The sequence below is a fragment of the Salmo salar genome, chromosome ssa16 (genome assembly GCF_905237065.1).
Source record: "Salmo salar chromosome ssa16, Ssal_v3.1, whole genome shotgun sequence".
Classification (NCBI taxonomy): Eukaryota; Metazoa; Chordata; class Actinopteri; order Salmoniformes; family Salmonidae; genus Salmo; species Salmo salar.
Window position 1 is genome coordinate 50,355,704 of NC_059457.1, and position 23,915 is coordinate 50,379,618.

Here is a 23,915-nt window from a genome sequence, read left to right on the forward strand (position 1 = left end):
GGACTCTGCTTTGGTTTAATCCTATTCAACTAGTGTTTAATAAGGACTCTGCTTTGGTTTAATCCTATTCAACTAGTGTTTAATAAGGACTCTGCTTTGGTTTAATCCTATTCAACTAGTGTTTAATAAGGACTCTACTTTGGTTTAATCCTATTCAACTAGTGTTTAATAAGGACTCTGCTTTGGTTTAATCCTATTCAACTAGTGTTTAATAAGGACTCTGCTTTGGTTTAATCCTATTCAACTAGTGTTTAATAAGGACTCTACTTTGGTTTAATCCTATTCAACTAGTGTTTAATAAGGACTCTGCTTTGGTTTAATCCTATTCAACTAGTGTTTAATAAGGACTCTGCTTTGGTTTAATCCTATTCAACTAGTGTTTAATAAGGACTCTACTTTGGTTTAATCCTATTCAACTAGTGTTTAATAAGGACTGTAATCTTATTAAAATCAAATAGTTATCAGGAATCAAGGTAAGACCCAAGTGCAGACTGTGTGAAGTAACAATGTTTATTGTAACACCAGGGGCGGGGAAACGACAGGTCAAGGCAGGCAGGGGTCGATAATCCAGAGATGGAGCAAAGGTACATGACTGCAGGGAGGCTCAGGGTCAGGGACAGGCAGAGTGGTAAGGCGGGCGGGTACAAGGACCAGGAGGACGAGAAAAAGAGAGACTGGAGAAAACCAGGAACAGAGACAAAACGCTGGTTGACTTGGACAAACAAGACGAACTGGCACAGACAGACAGAAACACAGGTATAAATACCCAGGGTATAAGTGGGGAAGATGGGCAACACCTGGATGTGGGTGGAGACAAAGCACAAGGACAGGTGAAACAGATCAGGTCGTGACAATTGTATTTTTCACATGCGCCGAATACAACAGGTGTATTAAACACAACGGTGAAATACTTATTTACAAGCCCTTAACCAACAATGCAGTTTTAAGAAAAATATGAGTTAATAAAATATTTAATAATAAACAAAAGTTTTAAAAAGTAACATAATAAAATAACAGTAGCAAGGCTACCGGTACAGAGTCAATGTGCGGGGGCACAGGTTAGTTGAGGTAATTTAGGTAATATATACATGTAGGTAGAGTTATTAAAGTGGCTAAGCATAGATAATAAATAAACAGCGAGATGTCCACTAGTGTTCATTAAGGACTCTGGTTAGTTGAAGCAGGTGTGTTGAGTTTTCCTCTCTTTGTTCCAATGAACCATGGACCCAGCACTTGAAAATACTTTTTTTATAAAAAATAAAAAAAACATGTACTTATTCTCTTAGATCACAAAGTCCTTGTTGTAGATCCCTCAAACTCAAATCTGGACCTCAAAGCCAGTTCCACTGCTTGTTTTCATTGTTCTCCTCTAATTAGGGAATTATTTAGACCTGGCACACCAGGTGGGTGCAATTCATTATCAGGTAGAACAGAAAACCAGCAGGCTCCTGATCTCATAGGGTAAGAGTTGAGTACTCCTGCTATATAGAGCATTCTGGAAGTAGTCAGACCCCTTGACTTTTTCCACATTTTGTTACGTTACAGCCTTATCTCAAAATTGATTAAATTGTTATTTCTCTCATCAATCTACACACAATACCCCATAATAACAAAGCAAAAACAGGTTTTTATAATTTTTAGCAAATTTATTACAAATACAAAACTTTGTTGAAGAATTATTCTTGGGTATGAGGCTACAAGCTTGGCACATCTGTAGCTGGGTAGTTTCGCCCATTTTTCTCTGCAGATCCTCTAAAGCTCTGTCAGGTTGGATGGGGAACGTCGCTGCACAGCTATTTTCAGGTCTCTCCAGAGATGTTCATTCGGGTTCAAGTCTGGGCTCTGGCCGGGCCACTCAAGAACATTCAGAGACTTGTCCCAAAGCCACCCCTGTGTTGTCTTGGCTGTCTGCTTAGGGTCGTTGTCCTGTTGAAAGGTGAACCTTCACCGCAGTCTGAGGTCCTGAGCGTTCTGGAGCAGGTTTTCATCAAGGATCTCTCTGTACTTAGCTCCGTTCATCTTACCCTCGATCCTGACTAGTCTCCCAGTCCCTGCCACTGAAAAACATCCCCACAGCATGATGCTGCCACCACCATGCTTCACCGTAGGGATGGTGCCAGGTTTCCTCCAGACGTGACGCTTGGCATTCAGGCCAAAGAGTTCAATCTTGGTTTCATCAGACCAGAGAATCTTGTTTCTCATGGTCTGAGAGTCCTTTAGTTGCCTTTTGGCAAACTACAAACAGGCTGTCATGTGCCTTTTACTGAGGAGTGGCTTTCGTCTGGCCACTCTACCATAAAGACCTGATTGGTGGTGTGCTGCGGAGCTGGTTGTCCATCTGGAAGGCTCTCCCATCTCCACAGAGGATGTCTGGAGCTCTGTCAGAGTGACCATAGGGTTCTTGGTCACCTCCCTGATCAAGGCCCTTCTCCCCTGATTGCTCAGTTTGGCCGGGCGCCCAGCTCTAGAAAGTCTTGGTGGTTCCAAACTTCTTCCATTTAAGAATGATGGAGGCCTCTGTGTTCCTGGGGACCTACAATCCTGCAGACATTTTTTGGTACCGTTCCAGAGATCTGTGCCTCGACACAATCCTGTCTCGGAGCTCTACGGACAATTCCTTCGACCTCATGGCTTGGTTTTTGCTCCGACATGCACTGTCAACTGTGGGACCTTATATAGACAGGTGTGTGCCTTTCCAAATCATTTCCACTCAATTGAATTTACCACAGGTGGACTCCAATCAAGTTGTAGAAACATCTCAAGGATGATCAATGGAAACAGGATGCACCTGAGCTCAATTTCAAGTCTCATAGCAAAAGGTGTGAATACTTCCGTAAATAAGGTATTTCTGTGTGTGTACACGGTTCAGTGAATAGATCCAGCCAGACAGTGCTGGTAGAACAGTAGTAGTGGTGAGTAAAGTGAAGGTCACAGCTATCCAGTGTTTTAAAGCTAGACTGCAGGGCTCTGAGTCACTAACACACACACCCTTCCTCTCACTCTCTGTGTCTCTGTCTCTGTCTCCCTAACCCTTACTTTCTCCATCTCTCTCTCTCTTTCTCTCCATCTTTCACTCTCTCCATCTCTCTCCTCCCTCCATCTCTCTCTCTCCCTTCATCTCTCACTCTCTCTCTCTTTCTCTCTGTCTCTCCCTGTCCCTGTCTCTCTCTCTCTCTCTCTCTCTCTCTCTCTCTCTCTCTCTCTCTCTCTCTCTCTCTCTCTCTCTCTCTCTCTCTGTCTCTCTGTCTCTCTCTCTCTCTCCTCCCTCCCTCCCTCCCTCCCTCCATCTCTCTCTCTCTGTCTCTCTCTCTCTGGTTCTCTGTCTCTCTCTCTCTGTCTCTCTCTCTCCTCCCTCCCTCCCTCCCTCCCTCCCTCCCTCCCTCCCTCCCTCCCTCCCTCCCTCCCTCCCTCCCTCCCTCCCTCCTCCCTCCCTCCCTCCCTCCCTCCCTCCCTCCCTCCCTCCCTCTCATCTCTCTCTCTCTGTCTCTCTCTCTCTGTCTCTCTGTCTCTCTGTCTCTCTGTCTCTCTCTCACTCTCACTCTCAAGCTGCTTTATTGTCATGAAAAACATTGTGTCAATATTGCCAAAGCAACAATGTATACAATATACATTGTAATAAAATTATAAACAATAACAAATAATAATATAAAATAGGCAGTAAATAATAATACAAAATGAAATATAAAAATCTAAATATGGAAAATGAAACTATAACTAACTTATAACTAAATAACAGTCATCTTCACCATTACATCAGTACTACAACTATTATCATTATTACCACTACTACTACCACCACCATCACTAAACTGCTATCATTACCATTACCACCCATACCACTACTATTTGGAATGATAAACAACAATAATAATAGTAATAACAATAATAGTAATAATAAGTAAGTTACTGCTTACTATGCAGATGTTATTATTCAGTGTCCCTCAGGCTATGGCAGGCAAATACATATTTGGCTGCAAGACGAGCCATTGCTCCTTCGCCCATGAGTATTTTTACTTTTAAAATTGTGAATAAATGTAGTCATTTCTGTGAATAATGAATCTCTTAGTGAGGAATATTTATCACAGTAAAGAAGAAAGTGCATCTCTGTCTCTACCTCCCCTGTCGTGCAGTGACCACATTGGGTAGGACTCCCTTTAAGAGTCTGCTCCTAATCTCAGCTCGTTACCTGTATAAAAGACACCTGGGAGCCAGAAATCTTTCTGATTGAGAGGGGGTCAAATACTTATTTCCCTCATTAAAATGCAAATCAATTTATACAATTTTTGACATGCGTTTTTCTGGATTTTTTTGTTGTTATTCTGTCTCTCACTGTTCAAATAAACCTACCATTAAAATTATAGACTGATCATTTCTTTGTCAGTGGGCAAACGTACAAAATCAGCAGGGGATCAAATACTTTTTTCCCTCACTGTATGTATACATCATTGTCACAGTAGATTGTACCTTTGTTAAGTTTTAGCCAAATGTGACTGGTACCTTTTTTCATTTCATTCAGTGCTAAGTCCTGCTTATGCCAAATTATGATTCCACCTGAGTCTCGGCCCCGTTTAACATTTTTATGTTTGATTGATGGTAGTAAACTTTCTCTATAGCCTGAGGGACACTGAGTATCTATGTCTCCACAATACCATGTTTCCAGTAGGATTATGATGTCCTGTCCCTTGATGTTTTTAATCAATTCTAGATTTGTTGTTTTATAAAAAAAATGTGAAGAGTATAGTCCCTGGATATTCCAAGATAGCTGATAGTTAATGATCTCATTTATAATAAGTGATATTCACTGGTTTGAGTAAAGTACATTGGAAAAAACTAAATAATATATATATACACTGCTCAAAAAAATAAAGGGAACACTTAAACAACACAATGTAACTCCAAGTCAATCACACTTCTGTGAAATCAAACTGACCACTTAGGAAGCAACACTGATTGACAATAAATGTAACATGCTGTTGTGCAAATGGAATAGACAACAGGTGGAAATTATAGGCAATTAGCAAGACACCCCCAATAAAGGAGTGGTTGTGCAGGTGGACACCACAGACCACTTCTCAGTTCCTATGCTTCCTGGCTGATGTTTTGGTCACTTTTGAATGCTGGGGGTGCTTTCACTCTAGTGGTAGCATGAGACGGAGTCTACAACCCACACAAGTGGCTCAGGTAATGCAGCTCATCCAGGATGGCACATCAATGCGAGCTGTGGCAAGAAGGTTTGCTGTGTCTGTCAGCGTAGTGTCCAGAGCATGGAGGCGCTACCAGGAGACAGGCCAGTACATCAGGAGACGTGGAGGAGGCCGTAGGAGGGCAAGAACCCAGCAGCAGGACCGCTACCTCCGCCTTTGTGCAAGGAGGAGCAGGAGAAGCACTGCCAGAGCCCTGCAAAATGACCTCCAGCAGGCCACAAATGTGAATGTGTCTGCTCAAACGGTCAGAAACAGACTCCATGAGGGTGGTATGAGGGCCCGACGTCCACAGGTGGGGGTTGTGCTTACAGCCCAGAGAACACCAAGATTGGCAAATTCGCCACTGGCGCATCCTCAGACCCCTTGTGAGACCATATTCTGGTGCGGTTGGCCCTGGGTTCCTCCTAATGCAAGACAATGCTAGACCTCATGTGGCTGGAGTGTGTCAGCAGTTCCTGCAAGAGGAAGGCATTGATGCTATGGACTGGCCCGCCCGTTCCCCAGACCTGAATCCAACTGAGCACATCTGGGACATCATGTCTCGCTCCATCCACCAACGCCACGTTGCACCACAGACTGTCCAGGAGTTGGCTGATGCTTTAGTCCAGGTCTGGGAGGAGATCCCTCAGGAGACCATCCACCACCTCATCAGGAGCATGCCCAGGCGTTGTAGGGAGGTCATACAGGCACGGGGAGGCCACACACACTACTGAGCCTCATTTTGACTTGTTTTAAGGACATTACATCAAAGGTGGATCAGCCTGTAGTGTGGTTTTCCACTTTAATTTTGAGTGTGACTCCAAATCCAGACCTCCATGGGTTGATAAATTGGATTTCCATTGATTATTTTTGTGTGATTTTGTTGTCAGCACATTCAACTATGTAAAGAAAAAAGTTTTTAATAAGATTATTTCTTTCATTCAGATCTAGGATGTGTTGTTTAAGTGTTCCCTTTATTTTTTTGAGCAGTATATATATATATATATATATATATATATATATATATATATATATATATATATATATATACGCATACACACATACATACACACATACATACATACATACATACATACATACATACATACATACATACATAACAGTGTAGGTTCCATCCCTCTCTTCGCCCCAACCTGGGCTCGAACCAGGGACCCTTGCACACATCAACAACTGACATCCCACGAAGCATCGTTACCCATCACACATACATACATACATACATACATACATACATACATAAAATTAAGAATAGTTGTAAACAAATTAATAAGAATGGAATAAGATTGTACAAAAATAAGTACAATGCTGCAACCCTGTGTGTGTGTGTGTGTGTGTGTGTGTGTGTGTGTGTGTGTGTGTGTGTGTGTGTGTGTGTGTGTGTGTGTGTGTGTGTGTGTGTGTGTGTGTGTGTGTGTGTGTGTGTGTGTGTGTGTGTGTGTGAATTAAAGGGTCTGTCTAGCTCAGTAGTCTGCATATTAGATGCAGTAGTTGGCGCACCTCTCCAATCTCTGATTGTTCTAGTAGAGCGGGTCTAGTAGAGCTGTGTTGTGATGGGACGGGTCGAATCGTGCTGTCCTGAGGTGGGTCTGATCTGGTAAATCTGTGTTGTGATGGGCCTGGTCTAGTAGAGCTGTGTTGTGATGGGCCAGGTCTAGTAGAGCTGTGTTGTGATGGGCCTGGTCTAGTAGAGCTGTGTTGTGATGGGCCAGGTCTAGTAGAGCTGTGTTGTGATGGGCCAGGTCTAGTAGAGCTGTGTTGTGATGGGACGGGTCTAGTAGAGCTGTTTTGTGATGGGACGGGTCTAGTCGTGCTGTCCAGAGGCGGGACTGGTCTGGTAAATCTGTGTTGTGATGGGCCTGGTCTAGTAGAGCTGTGTTGTGATGGGCCAGGTCTAGTAGAGCTGTGTTGTGATGGGCCTGGTCTAGTAGAGCTGTGTTGTGATGGGCCAGGTCTAGTAGAGCTGTGTTGTGATGGGCCAGGTCTAGTAGAGCTGTGTTGTGATGGGACGGGTCTAGTCGTGCTGTCCTGAGGCGGGACTGGTCTGGTAAATCTGTGTTGTGATGGGCCTGGTCTAGTAGAGCTGTGTTGTGATGGGCCAGGTCTAGTAGAGCTGTGTTGTGATGGGACGGGTCTAGTCGTGCTGTCCTGAGGCGGGACTGGTCTGGTAAATCTGTGTTGTGATGGGCCTGGTCTAGTAGAGCTGTGTTGTGATGGGCCAGGTCTAGTAGAGCTGTGTTGTGATGGGCCAGGTCTAGTAGAGCTGTGTTGTGATGGGCCAGTTCTAGTAGAGCTGTGTTGTGATGGGCCAGTAGAGCTGTATTGTGATGGGCCATGTCTAGTAGAGCTGTGTTGTGATGGGCCAGGTCTAGTAGAGCTATGTTGTGATGGGCCAGTAGAGCTCTATTGTGATGGGCCAGGTCTAGTAGAGCTGTGTTGTGATGGGCCTGGTCTAGTAGAGCTGTGTTGTGATGGGCCTGGTCTAGTAGAGCTGTGTTGTGATGGGCCAGGTCTAGTAGAGCTGTGTTGTGATGGGCCAGGTCTAGTAGAGCTGTGTTGTGATGGGCCAGTAGAGCTGTATTGTGATGGGCCATGTCTAGTAGAGCTGTGTTGTGATGGGCCAGATCTAGTAGAGCTATGTTGTGATGGGCCAGTAGAGCTCTATTGTGATGGGCCAGGTCTAGTAGAGCTGTGTTGTGATGGGCCTGGTCTAGTAGAGCTGTGTTGTGATGGGCCAATAGAGCTGTGTTGTGATGGGCCTGGTCTAGTAGAGCTGTGTTGTGATGGGCCTGGTCTAGTAGAGCTGTGTTGTGATGGGCCTGGTCTAGTAGAGCTGTGTTGTGATGGGCCTGGTCTAGTAGAGCTGTGTTGTGATGGGCCTGGTCTAGTAGAGCTGTGTTGTGATGGGCCTGGTCTAGTAGAGCTGTGTTGTGATGGGCCAATAGAGCTGTGTTGTGATGGGCCTGGTCTAGTAGAGCTGTGTTGTGATGGGCCTGGTCTAGTAGAGCTGTGTTGTGATGGGCCTGGTCTAGTAGAGCTGTGTTGTGATGGGCCTGGTCTAGTAGAGCTGTGTTGTGATGGGCCTGGTCTAGTAGAGCTGTGTTGTGATGGGCCTGGTCTAGTAGAGCTGTGTTGTGATGGGGATGGGCCAGTAGAGCTGTGTTGCCCCATATTATCATCTCCTCCTCTCTTCAACCCTGTCTTTGCCTCCCTTCTTCCTTCTCTCTCAAATTCATATTCCAACTTTATTTGCTCATGGTAAGAGCACCTTCTAATGGACTGAAAGTTAGTTTGTCTGGATCAGCCAAACATAACCGATCGCTGCAGCTGTACACAGCCCATCTGTAAATAACCCACCCAATCTACCTACCTCATCCCCATATTGTTTTTATTTACTTTTTTGCTTTTTTGCACACCAGTATTTCGACTTGCACACCAGTATTTCTACTTGCACATCATCATTTGTACGTCTATCACTCCAGTGTTAATTTGCTAAATTGTAATTACTTCACCGCTATGGCCTATTTATTGCCTTACCTCCTCACGCCATTTGCACACACTGTATATAGACTTTTTCCTATTGTGTTATTGACTGTACGTTTGTTTATTCCATGTGTAATTCTGTGTTATTGTTTGTGTCGCACTGCTTTGCTTTATCTTGGCCAGGTCACAGTTGTAAATAAGAGCGTGTTCTCCCCCCCTCGCCCCACCCCCCCACCCCCGTCTCGCTATCTTTCTCCTCCCCTAGTGCGGGCGTGGGGCGGACAGGCTGCTTCATCGTGATCGATGCCATGCTGGAGCGCATCAAGCACGAGAAAACAGTGGACATCTACGGCCACGTGACCCTGATGCGATCGCAACGGAACTACATGGTGCAGACGGAGGACCAGTACAGCTTCAACCACGACGCTTTGCTGGAGGCGGTGGCGTGCGGCAACACGGAGGTGGCAGCCAGGAGCCTGTTCTCCTACATCCAGAAGCTGGCCCAGGTGGAGACGGGCGAGCACGTCACCGGCATGGAGCTGGAGTTTAAGGTAGGTAATGGGGATGTAGGTGGGGTGGGGAAGACACAAAATGGAGTGGAGCTGAGCTGGAGTTTAAGGTAGGCCATAGACATACACTGTAGGTACGTAGGCCGCAGTGAACCAGAGAAAAGGGAGGGTGGGGAAAGGCACAAAATTGAGGTATATGTTCATGATAGAAGACAGCTTGAAATATTAGCCATAGGCCTACCAATACGAAACCATGAATCATGTTAAGACACGGAATGGAGGTTTTATCTCCAGTTGCTCTCAATGCTCTGGCACATTCATGATATCTTTGAGCCAGAGGTAATACTACCAGTTAAATTGAAATGGCCTTGAAATTATATATTGACATATTTATTTTGTACCTGTACATTAAAATGGGCAAATCCTAACCCCATCACAATGAATGGAATAAAACATTTGAATAGACAGCTTATTTTACCGCGTTCAAGTGAGCTTTCATTTCAACCATTCACCTGTTTGCTGACACCACTCAATACCGTTGTCTATTAAAGAGATAGAAATGGAATGGTTAAGCAGTGCTCTTTGTCTAATGCTGCGAATGCATTTCTGAAGGATTTCAAATAATAGGCTCCAGATAGAACAGCTTTGTGATCAGGGCATAGACTCTAAATGAAGGATTTTTCAGAAGAAAAAAAAGCATAAAACGATTAAGTTCAAAATGTACAAATACTGCTTAGATGAGAACCCATTACCAACACCTGGAAGGCCATGGAGTCTGTCCAAACACCAACGATCCAATCCGATCTAAACTTTAATGTCCCCCCCTCCATACAACAACACACTTGACCTTGAATTACACATGTACACTCCCCCTATCTCGCCCAAAATCATTTGTAATATTACATTTACATTTAAGTCATTTAGCAGACGCTCTTATCCAGAGCGACTTACAAATTGGTGCATTCACCTTATGATATCCAGTCGAACAACCACTTTACAATAGTGCATCTAAATCTTTTATGGGGGGGGGGGATTAGAAGGGTTACTTTATCCTATCCTAGGTATTCCTTAAAGAGGTGGGGTTTCAGGTGTCTCCGGAAGGTGGTGATTGACTCCGCTGTCCTGGCGTCGTGAGGGAGCTTGTTCCACCATAGGGGTGCCAGAGCAGCGAACAGTTTTGACTGGGCTGAGCGGGAACTGTGCTTCCTCAGAGGTAGGGGGGCCAGCAGGCCAGCGGTGGATGAGCGCAGTGCCCTCGTTTGGGTGTAGGGGCTGATCAGAGCCTGAAGGTACGGAGGTGCCGTTCCCCTCACGGCTCCGTAGGCAAGCACCATGGTCTTGTAGCGGATGCGAGCTTCAACTGGAAGCCAGTGGAGAGAGCGGAGGAGCGGGGTGACGTGAGAGAACTTGGGAATGTTGAACACCAGACGGGCTGCGGCGTTCTGGATGAGTTGTAGGGGTTTAATGGCACAGGCAAGGAGCCCAGCCAACAGCGAGTTGCAGTAATCCAGACGGGAGATGACAAGTGCCTGGATTAGGACCTGCGCCGCTTCCTGTGTGAGGCAGGGTCGTACTCTGCAAATGTTGTAGAGCATGAACCTACAGGATCGGGTCACCGCCTTGATGTTAGTGGAGAATGACAGGGTGTTGTCCAGGTTCACGCCAAGGTTCTTAGCACTCTGGGAGGAGGACACAATGGAGTTGTCAACCGTGATGGCGAGATCATGGAACGGGCAGTCCTTCCCCGGGAGGAAAAGCAGCTCCGTCTTGCCGAGGTTCAGCTTGAGGTGGTGATCCGTCATGCACACTGATATGTCTGCCAGACATGCAGAGATGCGATTCGCCACCTGGTTATCAGAAGGGGGAAAGGAGAAGATTAATTGTGTGTCGTCTGCATAGCAATGATAGGAGAGACCATGTGAGGATATGACAGAGCCAAGCGACTTGGTGTATAGCGAGAATAGGAGAGGGCCTAGAACAGAGCCCTGGGGGACACCAGTGGTGAGAGCACGTGGTGCGGAGACAGATTCTCGCCACGCCACCTGGTAGGAGCGACCTGTCAGGTAGGACGCAATCCAAGCGTGGTCCGCGCCGGAGATGCCCAACTCGGAGAGGGTGGAGAGGAGGATCTGGTGGTTCACAGTATATATACACGACCAGGGCTGTTACGGTGACCTTATTACCGCCACACCGGCGGTCACGAGTGATGACGACAGTCAAATTCCACGTGACTGTTTAGTCATGGTAATTAGGCTTCTCCAAGCTCTGATGCTGTTGATGGTCATTAGTAGCCTACCAAACTTGCTAACTGCCTGGTACTCAGCACTCTATTGTCCCTCTAATCACTCTGACATCAATGCAAATGCATTCGAAAATCAAACACTTCACGAGAGCCCATGAGCTCATGTTGCACAACATTTCTATAGGCTATGCAATTGCGTGAGAAAACAGAGTGATGGCCTCTACTAAAAAGAGGATGATCCGATCAGCTTTCTATAGGCTAGGCCTACTATATTTATTTCTCAACTTTTCTAATATTAAGCACATTGCTTCTCTTTATAACAGGAGTATAGTCTACCTGGCTGGCATGAAAATGAACCACAGGAAAAGCATCCTCCATTCGCTATTTAACCTCTATGGGCTAGGTGGGACGCAAGCGTCCCACCCGTAGTGCACTCCATCAACAGCAGGTGCATTTCAAGAGTGGCAAATTTGAATCCAAATAAATGTCAAAATTCAAATTTTTCAAACATACAACTATTTTACACCCTTTGAAAAATAAACATCTCCTTAATCTAACCACGTTTTCCGATTTCAAAAAGGTTTTACGGCGAAAGCATAAATTTAGAGTATGTTAGGACAGTACATTTACAAGAGTTGTGTGTAATGTTGTGCCAATTCAAAGACAGGCGTCACCAAAACCATAAAATCAGCTAAAATTATGCACTAACCTTTTACAATCTCCAACAGATGACACTCCTAGGACATTATGTTAGACAATGCATGCATTTTTAGTTCTATCAAGTTCATATTTATATCCAAAAACAGCGTTTTACTGTGGCGTTGATGTTCAGGAAATCGTTTCCCTCCAATAACCGGCATTCAAGTCAGCACCACAAATTAAATAATTCAAATTAGAAAACATTGGTAAAATATTATATTGTCATTTAAAGAATTATAGATTTACATCTCTTGAACGCAATCAACTTGCCAGATTTAAAAATAACCTTACTGGGAAATCACACTTTGCAATAATCTGAGCACTGCGCCCAGAAAAATACGCGTTGCGATACAGACTAGCCGCCATGTTGGGGAGATCTAAAATCGAAAATACTATGTCAATAATCCATTACCTTTGATTCTCTTCATCAGATGTCACTTCCAGGTATCACAGGTCCATAACGAATGTAGTTTTGTTCAAAAAAGCTCATCATTTATGTCCAAAAATCTCCGTCTTGTTAGCACATGATCTAAGCCCGCCGGACTTCACTTCATGAACGAGGGGAAAAAATATATTTACGTTCGTTCAAACATGTCAAACGTTGTATAGCATAAATCATTAGGGCCTTTTTTAACCAGAACATGAATAAAATTCAAGGCGGACGAATGCAAAATCTTTTAAAACGTATTGGAACGAGGGTACCCAGCATGACCTAGCGCGCCAGGTGTCTAATGGGCCATCATCGTTCCATGGCTCTTGTTCGGTCAGATCTCCCTCCAGAAGACTCAAAACACTTTGTAAAGGCTGGTGACATCTAGTGGAAGCAATAGGAAGTGCCAAAATATTCCTCAGCCCCTGTGTTTTTCAATGGCATAGGTTTAAAGGTAATACAACACATCAGGTATCCACTTCCTGTCAGAATCTGTCTCAGGGTTTTGCCTGCCAAATGAGTTCTGTTATACTCACAGACACCATTCAAACAGTTTTAGAAACTTTAGGGTGTTTTCTATCCATATATAATAAGTATATGCATATTCTAGTTACTGGGTAGGATTAGTAACCAGATTAAATCGGGTACATTTTTTTATCCAGCCGTGCAAATACTGCCCCCTAGCCCTAACAGGTTAAGTGCATACTGTGGATGACATGTATTTTTTCCCCCTGCCCCCGTTTTGAGACAGGTTTATGATAAATGGTCCATTTTAAATCAAGGAAAACAGAAAGGAAAATGCAGCACACTGCTGCTCATGCTCCCAGGTGATATTTAGTTAAAATGTTTTGACCCTTAGGTCTTCATCAGACATCCAGACCTAAGGGTGGGGGTGGAAGGTCCTATATATAGAGGCAGTACTCAGTGACATTACTTCCTGAAACAGGAGGTAAAAAATGTATAACATAGTTTCACAATATTAACATTCAATGTATCAAAATATATGATCATACACAGAGAATGTGATCAATATTTACAGTAATATACATACACATACAATATTCAATTACGATTTAAAAAAGCACAAGGCCAAGAGGAGACAGTGTGTTTAGCCTGTGGTTCCAGAAAGATTCCCTTTGGAGAAGTTTCCTCTCAATGTCCCCTCTCCTGCGTGATATCTTGACAATTTCTATTCCAATGTATCTCAGAGAGCTAATAACTGTCTCCTCTTGGCCTCCAGCTTGTACAAAATGAGCAGCAACCAGATTTTTTGTCTCACCTGTCCGTATATTGCTGCGGTGCTCACTGATCCGTGTCTTAAGGCTTCTATGGGTTTTCCCTATGTAAGACAGACCTCAAGGACATTTCAGCATGTAAATAACATCGGTGGACATGCAAGTAATCAGGCCCTTGATCTTCTAAATCAAAACAAATTTTACACATATATTATTTAGTATATATAAAGACAAGATTAAAGTAAGAATAGTCTGATGGGTGACAATATTAGCCTATCAATTGTGAATGATTTATTATCACTTGTGAATGATGCCCAGCTTAAGGCAAAAAAACAACTTTCAAATCATAGTTGCACACCTCATGTAGCCCAGCACAAAGACCTATATGTTTTAATAAGGTTAGTATCACACCTCATGTAGCCCAGCACAAAGGCCTATATGTTTTAATAAGGTTAGTATCACACCTCATGTAGCCCAGCACAAAGACCTATATGTTTGTATCACACCTAAAATGTTTGTATCACTAGGAAAATAACTTCTTAAAATTAAGCACATTAATCCACTTTACAACTGGTTTTCAACCTGACTGGCATGCATATGCAGCACCTGAGTTTCAAGTTTGGGGAAGATCATTTTCACCATAAAAATGTACCTTTTATAATAAAAGCATTACATGCATAATCGCATTTGCAGTCATATTTGAGAATGGTGTTTTTCTGCTGTTGGAACATTTGCACTTATAGCCTATGTGCTCATTGCTGTACTTATAATGTGAAGAAATAGCCTAATAGTTTCTCAACATTTTAAGCTAAACGTTCTGATCTGTTGCATCAGGCTCATTGCGTAAAGCAGTTTTTTTTATACTAGTGGTTGTATTAATTTGGGATCTATCGCATCCCACAACTGGCCCTGACTATGTTTGGAATATTACTTTCTAGCACAGAATAGAATAGGTCAACTTTTGTACTATAGGGGATAGTAGATTGACATAGGCTAGTGCTTCTGCTGTTTATCTTGTTGGCTGACGAAAAGTAAATGACAGTTTTTCCAATATCTTCAATATGCGCTTTGCGTGCCCGATGTATCTGTCTTCACTTGTAGCCTGTGAGAAAGACCCGATCATGTGACAGAAAGCCATGTAAGTGAGAGGTGCTTCGGTACGCAGCTGGGAGAAGGGAATTATAATTATTATATTCAGCCCAAGGGCACAAAGGCCACTGGCCGCAACAAGCATGGATCGTTTGGGGGTGGCAGTACAGCCACACAAAGGGGATGCAGCTGGGAAATTCTAGGCATTATCAAGTGCTTGTCAAATTGTGAATGAGAGACTGATGAAGTGTGTACAGCCTGTGCAAAAAACAAAGCAGAGCTCCTGCCATTCATACAACTTCATACAATCATCATTAGAGTCTCATCACGTAGCCTTAGAATGTATGAATGTATTAAAAATCAAAACATATAACCCAACGTTAGTAGAACTAAAGTTACATTAATAACTCTAAATTAAGCATATAGGAGGACCTATTTCTTTGTTAACCGCTCAACACAGAATAGCCGCATGTGAGCACTCCCTCAAATCGTTTGGAGAAAATATCCTTTCTATGTAATTCAGCTTTGTTCAATTGTATTCTTCCTACTATAAAATAATGCCACGGAATCTAACCAAATGTTATCTGCTCAATGAACTAGTGTAGCCCACAGCCATATGGCATAGCATAACATAAGAGTATGCTATTCTGTTCTTCTGAAATAGACTACATTTTCTTCATATCATGTTTCTTTAGACCTGTCTAAAATAAATACCGGATTTATTGTGATGGTGTAGGCTATATTATATGGATTTATTATAGTTTTTTAAATGTAGATGTTCCAAAGGTCTGCATCAGTGGCTTGTAGACTCTGTGTGGAAGCCAGTAGATGCTAAATGTGTTTATGTTAATTACTGTGAGTTATTTGCTTGACAATCACCGACTGACGAAATTTTGTGACCACCACAGCCCTAGTCTCTCCAGAGATGTTTGATCGGGTTCAAGTCCGTGCTCTGGTTGGGCCACTCAAGGACATTCAGAGACTTGTCCCGAAGTCACACCTGTGTTGTCTTGGCTGTGTGCTTAGGGTCGTTGTCCCGTTGGAAGGTGAACCTTCCTATAGGCTGGAGATCAGTCGCCCATAGTGATCTTTGTCATTGTTTACTAACTACTGCCCACACCAGACCTGGGTTCAAATAGTATTTGATCTTTTTTTTCTTTCACATTCACTAGCTATGCTTGACTAAGCTTTCCTGGCCCAATGGAACCAATGGAATAGTCCTAAAAGTGCAAATCATGTTCAGCATCATGTCCACTCGGCCAGTTGTAGGCGTCATCACTAGTACAGTATCATCCTGAACTCCTTGTGGAAAGGGGCACTACAGTGGAGAAAACATGGCAGCTAAGGTTGTTTCTATGACTAGAACTAGGTGCATGTCTGCCCTTAGGGGGGAAGGGAAAAAGGAGGATCTGTTGCCAGTGTTTGGTGTAGCTGCAGCTCTGGGCGACTTTAGACTTGCCAGCCCGTCTCATGCCCTTCCGAGTGCCTCTATGAAACAGGGATCAAAGGGAGGACAGGAGAGAGGGAAGAGAGGAGAGGAGGGAGACAGGAGAGAGGGAGAGGAAAGAGGGAGACAGGAGAGAGGGAGACAAGAGAGGGAGAAGAGAGGAGAGGAGGGAGACAGGAGAGAGGGAGACAGGCGAGAGGGAGACAGGAGAGGGGGAAGAGAGGAGAGGAGGGAGACAGGAGAGAGGGAGACAGGCGAGAGGGAGACAGGAGAGGGGGAAGAGAGGAGAGGAGGGAGACAGGAGAGAGGGAGACAGGAGAGGGGAAAGAGAGGAGAGGAGGGAGACAGGAGAGAGGGAGACAGGCGAGAGGGAGACAGGAGAGAGGGAGACAGGAGAGGGGAAAGAGTGGAGAGGAGGGAGACAGGAGAGAGGGAGACAGGCGAGAGGGAGACAGGAGAGGGGGAAGAGAGGAGAGGAGGGAGACAGGAGAGAGGGAGACAGGCGAGAGGGAGACAGGAGAGAGGGAGACAGGAGAGGGGAAAGAGTGGAGAGGAGGGAGACAGGAGAGAGGGAGACAGGAGAGAGGGAGACAGGCGAGAGGGAGACAGGAGAGGGGGAAGAGAGGAGAGGAGGGAGACAGGAGAGAGGGAGACAGGAGAGGGGAAAGGGTGGAGAGGAGGGAGACAGGAGAGAGGGAGACAGGAGAGAGGGAGACAGGAGAGGGGAAAGAGTGGAGAGGAGGGAGACAGGAGAGGGGAAAGAGAGGAGGGAGGGAGGAGAGAGTGCGGGTGCGTGTGCGCGTGTCATTATCAAAGACTCCAGTGACCCACTTTTACTTTTTGCAGAGAGAGAGAGAGCTTTCTGGTTTACGGAAAGCCTTCTTTAGAGTTTCAGTTTGATTGTAGCTTGTTAATGTAGTGCCTGAAATCATAGTACCTTACCTCAGAGCAGCTCACACAAGACACACTGCAAAATGCAGGGCAATGAAAATAAAATGGGGAAGGGAATAAAGGCTGTGCTATTTGATTTCTCCATCCAGTCATAAATTAGGACTACATTTATCAATTAGATATGTCTGCATTTTGAAGGTGCTTTAGCAATCAGCTCAGATCTTTACTACTCTGCAGTCCTTCACCGCTCTCTCCTTCTATCATCTCTCCATCTCTCACTTTCTATCCTTCCCACTGTCACTCCATTTCCCTCCTTCCATCCCTCTCTCTCCCACCCCTTCTCCTTACCTTTCCATATCCCACTCTCAATCCTTCCTTTCCACCCTCCCTCTCTCTCTCCAACCCCCTCTCTCCTCTCTCCCTCTCCACCCCCCTTCCCCTCTCTCCTCCCTCTCCACCCATCTCTCTCTCTCTCCCTCCCTCCCTCCCTCCCTCCCTCCCTCCCTCCATCCACCCACCCCTCTCTACAGCGCCTTGCCAACTCCAAGGCCCATACGTCCAGGTTTATCAGTGCCAACCTGCCCTGCAACAAGTTCAAGAACCGTCTGGTGAACATCATGCCCTACGAGACCACCCGCGTCTGCCTGCAGCCAATCAGGGGCCTCGAGGGCTCAGACTACATCAACGCCAGCTTCATCGACGGATACAGGTAGGTGGAATGGCTGGGTGTGAGTTGGAAGTGTGTGGAAGTGGGGAGGTGTTAGAACGAGTGAGTGAGTGAGTGAGTGAGTGAGTGAGTGAGTGAGTGAGTGAGTGAGTGAGTGAGTGAGTGAGTGAGTGAGTGAGTGAGTGAGTGAGTGAGTGAGTGAGTGAGTGAGTGAAAGAGTCCACGAGTGAGCGAACAGCAAGTGTGTTCATATCAAAATCGCAATAAATCTGTTTCAATGGTTTGATGAAACTGATTAGGGAGCGGACTCCCCCTGCTACATGTCTGACCTGAATGTGTGTTTGCGTTGCCAGGCAACAGAAGGCCTACATCGCAACGCAGGGCCCGTTGGCAGAGACCACAGAGGACTTCTGGAGGATGATGTGGGAGAACAACTCCACTATCGTAGTCATGCTCACCAAACTCCGAGAGATGGGCAGGGTAGGGAGCCTCTCTCTCTCTCTCTCTCTCTCTCTCTCTCTCTCTCTCTCTCTCTCTCTCTCTCTCTCTCTCTCTCTCTGTCTCTGTCTCTGTCTCTCTTCTCTCTCTTGTCTCCCTCCTCTCCTCTCTTCCCCCTCTCCTGTCTCTCTCTCTCTCCTGTCTCCCTCCTCTCCTCTTCCCCCTCTCCTGTCTCTCTCTCTCTCCTGTCTCCCTCCTCTCTTCTTCCCCCTCTCCTGTCTCGCTCTCTCCTGTCTCCCTCCTCTCCTCTCTTCCCTCTCTCCTGTCTCCCTCCTCTCCTCTCTTCCCACTCTCCTGTCTCTCTCTCTCTCCTGTCTCCCTCCTCTCCTCTTCCCCCTCTCCTGTCTCGCTCTCTCCTGTCTCCCTCCTCTCTTCCCCTCTCCTGTCTCCCTCCTCTCTTCCCCCTCTCCTGTCTCTCTCTCCTGTCTTCCTCCTCTCCTCTTCCCCCTCTCCTGCCTCTCTCTCTCCTGTCTCCCTCCTCTCCTCTTCCCCCTCTCCTGTCTCTCTCTCTCCTGTCTCCCTCCTCTCCTCTCTTCCCCCTCTCCTGTCTCCCTCCTCTCCTCTTCCCCCTCTCCTGTCTCCCTCTCTCCTGTCTCCCTCCTCTCCTCTATTCTCCCTGCCCTGTCTCCCTTCTCTCCTCTCTTCTCCCTCTCCTGTCTCCCTCCTCTCCTCTCTTCCCTCTCTCCTGTCTCCCTCCTCTCCTCTCTTCCCTCTCTCCTGTCCTCCCTTTGATCCCTGTTTCACAGCGGCACTCTCTCACACTCACACACTCACACACCCTCACTCACACACTCTCACACACCCACACACCTCAAGCATTCTTCATTCTGTCCATCATTTAGTGTGTTTATTCTGTGTAGTGCAGTCTGTACCACTACCCTAAATGAAACCTGCACAAACTGTTTCCTATGTGTCCACGTTTATCTCAATGTGTATTTTCTCCTCACCCCCCACTCTCTCTCTCTGTGTCCTCAGGAAAAGTGTCATCAGTACTGGCCCGCTGAGCGTTCGGCCAGGTACCAGTACTTTGTAGTGGACCCCATGGCTGAGTACAACATGCCCCAGTACATCCTCCGAGAGTTCAAAGTCACCGATGCAAGAGTGAGTATGTGTGTGTGTTTGTACGTGCGTGCATCCATGCGTAGGTCCGTGTGTGTGTGTGTGTGTGTGTGTGTGTGTGTGTGTGTGTGTGTGTGTGTGTGTGTGTGTGTGTGTGTGTGTGTGTGTGTGTGTGTGTGTGTGTGTGTGTGTGACTGCTGTCCTTAGAGATGACTCATTCTATTTCTATTCGCGTCGCTCTGCCATTGATACTATGCCTCTTAGAATGGCTCCTACTGTGTGTATGGCTACCACATGTTCCATTTAACCTTTCACCTGTATCATCAGTGAGGCTGGAGGAAGCCAAGCTGATTGCGGCCATTTTCCTCCATCACATGACAATACAGTGCTGATGGGGTAGGTGTCATGAGGGCGATAGTATGATTGCTCTTTATACCACGTTTAAAGGGGCAATCCGCTGTTCAAACAACTACAAAGCAGGCACCCTGCCACTGTTTTGGTGAACACCTGAGGGATGGGTTTGGAGAAGGTCACAGACGCCTTTAATGACAATGTTTAGATCACGTGAGTTTTAACCTGACGAATATCCTCTTTATGGAAACGTTGTATAAAGGTTTTATATACGTTGTATAGGTGTTATTAGGAGCATACAGCGTAAGGTATTTTTATCCATTAACCCAATACCTACGTTTTTTGAAGGATGTGCATAGTACCACAACCATTTTACCCGTGGTCTGTCTAAGCACCAAGGCCCATTGTACAGTATAGGCAGCGGCCATTTTGTGTCCAAATGTAGAGTTAACTGTACTGCAGAACACTGGCCTACCTGGGACTGGCGCACGTGTTGGATTGCTGCTTGAGCTAGCATGGCGGCTAGTAAGGAGGGCTCATGTTGGTCTGAACCTGGCCTAGCCCTCAGCCCCATGCTACTCCCACTGGGCAGATTAGACATACATGCAGTTTAAGATGGTGCTTTAGGTACCACACACACACGGTCTCTCTCTTACATGAATACATACACCACACACACACACACACACACACACACACACACACACACACACACACACACACACACACACACACACACACACACACACACACACACACACACACACACACACACACAGTAAGGAGTGTCTGTGAAGGGTGAACTGGAGCGGCAGCAGCTGCTGTGGTTCTGGACTGTGTTAATTGTGGGCCGAACGTGTAAGCTCCCCTCAAGCAATGAAAGGACCTGTAATCAGAGGTGATTGAAGGAAGAGAGGGAGGCAGACGAGGAGAAGAGAGAGAGAAGGAAGGGAGAGAGTAGAGAGAATGAAAGAGAGAGAGAAAGAGGGAAGAGAGAGTGAAAGAGAGTGAAAGAGAGTGAAAGAGAGAGAAAGAGAGTGAGAGAGAGAGAGAGAGAGAGAGAGAGAGAGAGAGAGAGAGAGAGAGAGAGAGAGAGAGAGGGGAGGAGAGAGAGAAAGAGGGGGGAGGAGAGAGAGCGAGAGAGGGGGAGGGGGAGGAGTGAGATAGAGAGGGGGAGGAGAGAGAGGGGGAGGAGAGAGAGAGAGAGAGAGAGAGAGAGAGGGGGAGGAGAGAGAGAGAGGGGGGGAGGAGAGAGAGAGAGGGGGGGGAGAAGAGAGAGGGGGGAGAGAGAGAGAGATAGAGAGAGGGAGGAGAGAGAGCGAGAGGGGGTGGAGAGAGATAGAGAGAGGTGGAGGAGAGAGATAGAGAGAGGGGGAGGAGAGAGAGAAAGCTAAAGAACAGACAGAATGGTAAGAGAAAACATTTGACCTGTGACACTTTTTTTTGTTAACGATTCTGTAGACTAGTAATCAAGGAAAGGAGATGAGGCTGGAGACTAGGGAATGTTTTGGGCAGTTTAGGATGTAGCCTGCTCTACTTACCTATCCTTTCTTTCCTGATCGTGGACCTGAAATCACTTTAAAGGTATAAATAAAAAAGTTGAAGCTTATCCACTTGGTTCAGTTATCAATGTTCACTGAAGGAAAGGAGACAAGACTAGGGACTAGGGAATGTTTGAGTATTGCTTTGGGGTTCTGTGTCTTCTCTTCAGCCTCACCTTCCAAAATCTAATTCAGAGATCATCTTCCTTCCCTGCTGGTGGACTACTGAGATTAAGACACCAATATAATTGACTATTCTTTAGCGGAGATTCAAATTAAGCCATTTTCTCAAGAAATCCAGTCTTCACCGATGTGGGTGGCCACCCTCCAATTCACTCCCCCCACTCGTATCCCTCCTCCTCCTTCGCTCCATCTGTCAGCTTTCTCCATCGATCAGTCCTCTGTCCAGGATTACCTCATTTAACACGCTGTCCAGAAGAATACGCTTGTCACGCCACACTCCCTATTGATTTCCTCTAACCGGGACTTATTCCACGGCAAAAACTACAAACTAAAACGGATTGAGAGAGCGAGGGAGTGAAAGAGAGAGACGGGGAGAAAGAGAGAGAGGGACAAGGAGGGAGCGAGAAAGAGAGACTGAGTGAGTGAGTGAGAGAAAGGAAAGACTGTCAGAGAGTGTGAGAGCGAAAGGGAGAAATAGTGATAGCCTGACAGATGGATGTCAGGAGAGACAGTAGTGATAGACAGATGGATGTCAGGAGAGACAGTAGTGATAGCCTGACAGATGGATGTCAGGAGAGACAGTAGTGATAGCCTGACAGATGGATGTCAGGAGAGACAGTAGTGATAGACAGATGGATGTCAGGAGAGACAGTAGTGATAGCCTGACAGATGGATGTCAGGAGAGACAGTAGTGATAGACAGATGGATGTCAGGGGAGACAGTAGTGATAGACAGATGGATGTCAGGAGAGACAGTAGTGATAGCCTGACAGATGGATGTCAGGAGAGACAGTAGTGATAGCCTGACAGATGGATGTCAGGAGAGACAGTAGTGATAGAAGGATGTCAGGAGAGACAGTAGTGATAGCCTGACAGATGGATGTCAGGAGAGACAGTAGTGATAGCCTGACAGATGGATGTCAGGAGAGACAGTAGTGATAGAAGGATGTCAGGAGAGACAGTAGTGATAGCCTGACAGATGGATGTCAGCGGAGACAGTAGTGATAGACAGATGGATGTCAGGAGAGACAGTAGTGATAGCCTGACAGATGGATGTCAGGGGAGACAGTAGTGATAGCCTGACAGATGGATGTCAGGGGAGACAGTAGTGATAGCCTGACAGATGGATGTCAGGAGAGACAGTAGTGATAGCCTGACAGATGGATGTCAGGAGAGACAGTAGTGATAGACAGATGGATGTCAGGAGAGACAGTAGTGATAGCCTGACAGATGGATGTCAGGAGAGACAGTAGTGATAGACAGATGGATGTCAGGGGAGACAGTAGTGATAGCCTGACAGATGGATGTCAGGAGAGACAGTAGTGATAGCCTGACAGATGGATGTCAGGAGAGACAGTAGTGATAGCCTGACAGATGGATGTCAGGAGAGACAGTAGTGATAGCCTGACAGATGGATGTCAGGGGAGACAGTAGTGATAGCCTGACAGATGGATGTCAGGAGAGACAGTAGTGATAGCCTGATAGATGGATGTCAGGAGAGACAGTAGTGATAGACAGATGGATGTCAGGAGAGACAGTAGTGATAGACAGATGGATGTCAGGGAGACAGTAGTGATAGCCTGACAGATGGATGTCAGCGGAGACAGTAGTGATAGACAGATGGATGTCAGGAGAGACAGTAGTGATAGCCTGACAGATGGATGTCAGGGGAGACAGTAGTGATAGCCTGACAGATGGATGTCAGCGGAGACAGTAGTGATAGCCTGACAGATGGATGTCAGGAGAGACAGTAGTGATAGCCTGACAGATGGATGTCAGGGGAGACAGTAGTGATAGACAGATGGATGTCAGGGGAGACAGTAGTGATAGCCTGACAGATGGATGTCAGGAGAGACAGTAGTGATAGACAGATGGATGTCAGGGGAGACAGTAGTGATAGCCTGACAGATGGATGTCAGGAGAGACAGTAGTGATAGCCTGACAGATGGATGTCAGGGGAGACAGTAGTGATAGCCTGACAGATGGATGTCAGGGAGACAGTAGTGATAGCCTGACAGATGGATGTCAGGGGAGACAGTAGTGATAGCCTGACAGATGGATGTCAGGGGAGACAGTAGTGATAGACAGATGGATGTCAGGAGAGACAGTAGTGATAGCCTGACAGATGGATGTCAGGGGAGACAGTAGTGATAGACAGATGGATGTCAGGGGAGACAGTAGTGATAGACAGATGGATGTCAGGGGAGACAGTAGTGATAGCCTGACAGATGGATGTCAGGAGAGACAGTAGTGATAGCCTGACAGATGGATGTCAGGGGAGACAGTAGTGATAGCCTGACAGATGGATGTCAGGGGAGACAGTAGTGATAGACAGATGGATGTCAGGAGAGACAGTAGTGATAGCCTGACAGATGGATGTCAGGAGAGACA

The 23,915-nt window shown here is 46.0% G+C and overlaps 1 protein-coding gene and 1 long non-coding RNA gene across 25 annotated transcripts in view; both read left to right on the top strand.

Moving 5' to 3' along the window:
• The window catches only part of ptprsa (protein tyrosine phosphatase receptor type Sa), a 421,887-nt gene that overhangs the window by 380,197 nt on the left and 17,775 nt on the right, over positions 1 to 23,915 (top strand). For all 23 annotated transcript variants that reach the window (XM_045697360.1, XM_045697368.1, XM_045697369.1 and 20 more), the window contains 4 exons: positions 8,950 to 9,235; positions 17,757 to 17,935; positions 18,247 to 18,373; positions 19,367 to 19,492. In XM_045697360.1, coding sequence (XP_045553316.1) covers positions 8,950 to 9,235; positions 17,757 to 17,935; positions 18,247 to 18,373; positions 19,367 to 19,492 — 718 coding nt within the window. The remainder of the gene's footprint in view (positions 1 to 8,949; positions 9,236 to 17,756; positions 17,936 to 18,246; positions 18,374 to 19,366; positions 19,493 to 23,915) is intronic.
• Positions 6,738 to 7,933, top strand: LOC123727849 (uncharacterized). Of its 2 annotated transcripts, none has more exons than XR_006759781.1 (3): positions 6,738 to 6,883; positions 7,622 to 7,741; positions 7,880 to 7,933. It is a non-coding gene; the product is annotated as an uncharacterized lncRNA (long non-coding RNA). The 2 variants fall into 2 exon arrangements; XR_006759780.1 differs by lacking the exon at positions 6,738 to 6,883 and adding an exon at positions 6,892 to 6,943.